The sequence below is a fragment of the Mytilus galloprovincialis genome, chromosome 1 (genome assembly GCF_965363235.1).
Source record: "Mytilus galloprovincialis chromosome 1, xbMytGall1.hap1.1, whole genome shotgun sequence".
Taxonomy (NCBI): Eukaryota; Metazoa; Mollusca; class Bivalvia; order Mytilida; family Mytilidae; genus Mytilus; species Mytilus galloprovincialis.
The window spans coordinates 130,438,194-130,442,392 of NC_134838.1; the positions used below are offsets into that span (position 1 = coordinate 130,438,194).

General features: G+C 31.9%; 1 protein-coding gene across 1 annotated transcript; it reads left to right on the forward strand.

The window, feature by feature from the left end:
• Positions 1-631: 631 nt before the first annotated feature.
• LOC143067141 (uncharacterized) lies at positions 632-1,453 on the forward strand. Its single transcript, XM_076240237.1, has one exon. The coding sequence runs from the start codon at positions 632-634 to the stop codon at positions 1,451-1,453; it is 822 nt and encodes a 273-aa protein (XP_076096352.1).
• The last annotated feature ends 2,746 nt before the right edge of the window (positions 1,454-4,199 follow it).

Sequence of the window (4,199 nt, forward strand, 5' to 3'; positions counted from 1 at the left end):
CAAAGAAAAACTCGCCCAATCTACATTTTCAAATATCATTTACAAATCTTATACCTTTTACTTCAAACCAATCCTCGTTCAAAATATGTTTGTTATTTTACCTTAACATGATTGATAAGCCAAATTGGACCTGAAAGAAAGCATACTTTATTGGCATTTTCTACATTAACCTGATTAATAAGCCAAATTGGACCTGCAGGAAAGCATACCTAACTGGCATTTTCTACATGAACATGATTGATTATAAGCCAAATTGGACCTACAAGAAAGCATACCTAATTGGCATTTTCTAACTAAACATGATTGATAAGCCAAATCGGAGTTCCAAGAAAGCATACCTAACTGGCATTATTATCTCTTTCCAAGAGTATATTTGCCATGATTCCAGAACATCTGTCCTAAATGATCCAAATTTGAGAGAATCTGTTGAATTTTTGGTTTCGGGCAAACTTATGACCTTTAAGAGTTGACATGTTAACACCTTATGTTCACACATTAGGCTGTGATACTCTGATTGTAAGTAAAGACTGAAAAACGTTTGAAGCAAAGTAATGAAATAGAGAACATTCTAAGCAAATCTTGATAATTAGAATCATTTGGAGACGTATTTGTTGTTAAAACAGACTTAGCTATGAATAGAGAAACAAGTTTGAAGAGGGAGACACCAGTAGAATCACAAGAACAATCCAACATAAACAACATGAAAATGAATATTGAAGCAAAGATAGAGATCAACTTGCAGAAAATTATCATTGACATGATGTGTCTGACGGATGGAAAAGTTATAGTAGTGGAACGATTTGGTACAGTTAACATATTTTCTTCTGATGGCAAACTTCAGAAACAATTACCAATAACTGGTGAAGCGAGGAGTATCACACAGATCAATGAGAACACTATAGCTATAACTTATCATAATGAGAAAGCCATTAAGATCATTAATATGGAGAATGAAACAGTGACCAAAGTTTTCAAGTTAGACAAAGTATGCAGCGGTTTATCATTCTCCAATAATAATCTGGCTGTTGGTTTGGATTATAATGAAATTCGTATGATAGACTTAGAAGGAAACACAGTGAATTCAATACAAGTTGAAAGTAAATCAACACTGTTTATCCTTGTTTACTGTAATAACAAAATTATCTATCTTGACTATCTTGATGGAGCAGTATACTGTTATGATGAATCAGGTAAACAGATCTGGCGATATACACAGGATTTATCCTCACCATATGGACTTTGTACAGACACTTATGGTAATATTATTGTAGCAAACTACTACTCTAATACTATAGTAGTTATATCAAAAGATGGACAGAATAGTAAAGTACTGATTAGTGAGGAGGATGGGCTGGTTCGACCTCAGTGTATTTGTTTTAAACATAATGAGTCTTCAGGTTTTATTTGTGATGAAAGAGGTACATACTTGGCAAAATTCAAATTAACTCCTTAATAATATGTTCATAAAGAAATCATATGGTATTATATCTCTATGAAGCTACAACAAATTAAATGTAAATAAATTTAGCTTAAATCTAGTAACAGCAAATTAAATATGAATACAACTAATTTAGCTTATATCTAGCAACAGCAAATTAAATATGAATACAACTAATTTAGCTTATATATAGTAACAGCAAATTAAATATGAATACTAATTTAGCTTATATGTAGTAACAGCAAATTAAATATGAATACAACTAATTTAGCTTATATATAGTAACAGCAAATTAAATATGAATACAACTAATTTAGCTTATATATAGTAACAGCAAATTAAATATGAATACAACTAATTTAGCTTATATATAGTAACAGCAAATTAAATATGAATACAACTAATTTAGCTTATATCTAGTAACAGCGTCTGTTTAGGTTATACTGGACCAAAATTCGTGAGACCTGAACGAAATGTGACCTCTGCAAATGCACGGCAACCAGACGTAGAAATCATACTTTATTGCTGACGTCATGACAGTGTTAAATTTAAGAAATGCATGTCCAGGTGGAAACCAGATGGAAACCAGGCGTAACTAGGGCATAATATTTAGATCAGTATGCCTGGTTGACAGAAAACCATGCGTAATATGCAAATGAGTATGCCTAGTCAATACTCAATGCACTTCAACTTTGTAATTATTATGGCTTGCGAATCTTTTTAATCTGAGCATCACCGATGAGTCTTATTTAGACGAAACGCGCGTCTGGCGTAATAAAACATAAGCCTGGTATCTTTTGTTTGTTCTCCCAATTATTTATATTGTAGTCCTGTCATATAATGCAGACGAACACCCGGTTGAAATAGAACAAAAGAATCGAAGCTCTTTATTAGAGAAGGCGATAAATGCTCACTGTAATGTTTACTATAGTAACAAAAAAATTAAAAGTTAATAGAAACAAATAAAATGACAATTTTTTTCTCAATCCCGAAGTGTTCTATTATAAAAACACAATTTGCATTAGGTTTCAATTTATCTATTACATAGTTAAGCAGAACAATTAGATATCAAGACGACATGGGTATCCATCAAGTTGGATGTAGAAAATGGAAAACCTCTGATTAAAAAAAAAACACGGACAGAGAACATATCAATCTATTAGTTCAGTCATTTTCGTGTTTGCCCTTCTATTATGTGACTCAAGAGTTGAATATTTTGTCTTGAAAACGTACAAAGCAAGAATATTTGATACATCCTTTCGCTTCAGATTCTATGATTTTTATATATCAAACCTACAGGTTGACTTTAACAATAAAAAAAATCACAGTACTGAAAGATTAGATATATGGGTCAAGTGAAATACCTATCTAATGAATCATAAAAACAGAGTAGGTGTGTTCGAATAGCTATTTTTTACTGAAAGTACTTGACGACAGACTTTCAAGTTGGATAATGAAAATGCATATCTTCGGAAATATTTTTTTTGTGTGTGATAACTAAAGGTTTATAGTCTTCAACCACTAAAAAAATCTAGTCTGCCCATCCACGAAATATCAAATTAGATTTTTTTTAAATGTTTATGAATTTTCAAAAATTCCACCTGACAACCGATTAGACAATAGTTTTAAGTTGAATCAATGCAGACAAGATCATTAACTGATGCTCGTTAGCTAGTAGATGCATTTGTCTTTTTAAATACAACTGAAATATAAGTATCGTAATGGTGCTATTCGGATAAATTTATCGGTTTTCAAAAGCAAAATTTGCAGCGCGTCATCCCTATAACATGTATAATGGCTTCCATTTTTACGGTTGTGAAAAGTAACTGGCGTAATGGGGAGATAATTTTGACGAAGTAGAAACCTGACTGATAGTGTAATAAATGGAAAACGGAAATATTTTTTATATACACCTCCATCATTATGCCGGATGTTTTGTGGAATAATACTCCACTCAAGGATTACATGTTATAAAGCTTGTGTTAGAGAGCACCTGAATAATAATATAAAATTTCTTGTTTCATTATACCGCACTCTAGGAGTGCAGATTATAACGCTGGTGTTAGAGGACACCTCAATTATAATAGATAAAAGAAGATATTGTATTGAGTGCTAATGAGGCAACTCTCCATTCAAGTCACAACTTGAAAACGAAAAACCATTTTAATTTAAAGTACGGTCTTCAACATGGACAGCAAGCTATAAAGGGCCTAAAACATGACTAGTGTAAAACGTTAAATCAAAAAAATATTCCGTAGAAAATTCAAACGGAAAGTCACTAATCAAATGGCAAAATCAAAAGCTCAAATACATCAAACGAATGGAAAAAAGCTATCATATTCCTGACATAGTAAAGGCATTTTCTGATGTAGAAAATGGTGGATTGAACCTGGTTTGTAAACGTTCAAACGGAGTAATCAACAGATTAATCTATATTAGAAACGAGAAACACTAATGAAACACATCCACCATCGACACTTTCTGAACATTAGGTTCCTGACTAAGGACAGGAGCAAACAAATACAACGGTTGTTAACGTTTTAATAGGTACCAAACTTCACCTTTACCCGAAACAATAGTGTAACATCACAACCTAGAACTATACACTATAAAATATCAATTGAAACGGATAAATTCAATCAAAAGACATATTAAACAAGTGAACACATACTGAACGAATAAATTTGATCTAAGACCCAAAGTAAATACAAAACCAATAAATTAAGGGTTGAATAAATAAAGGCAACAGTAGTGTACCGCT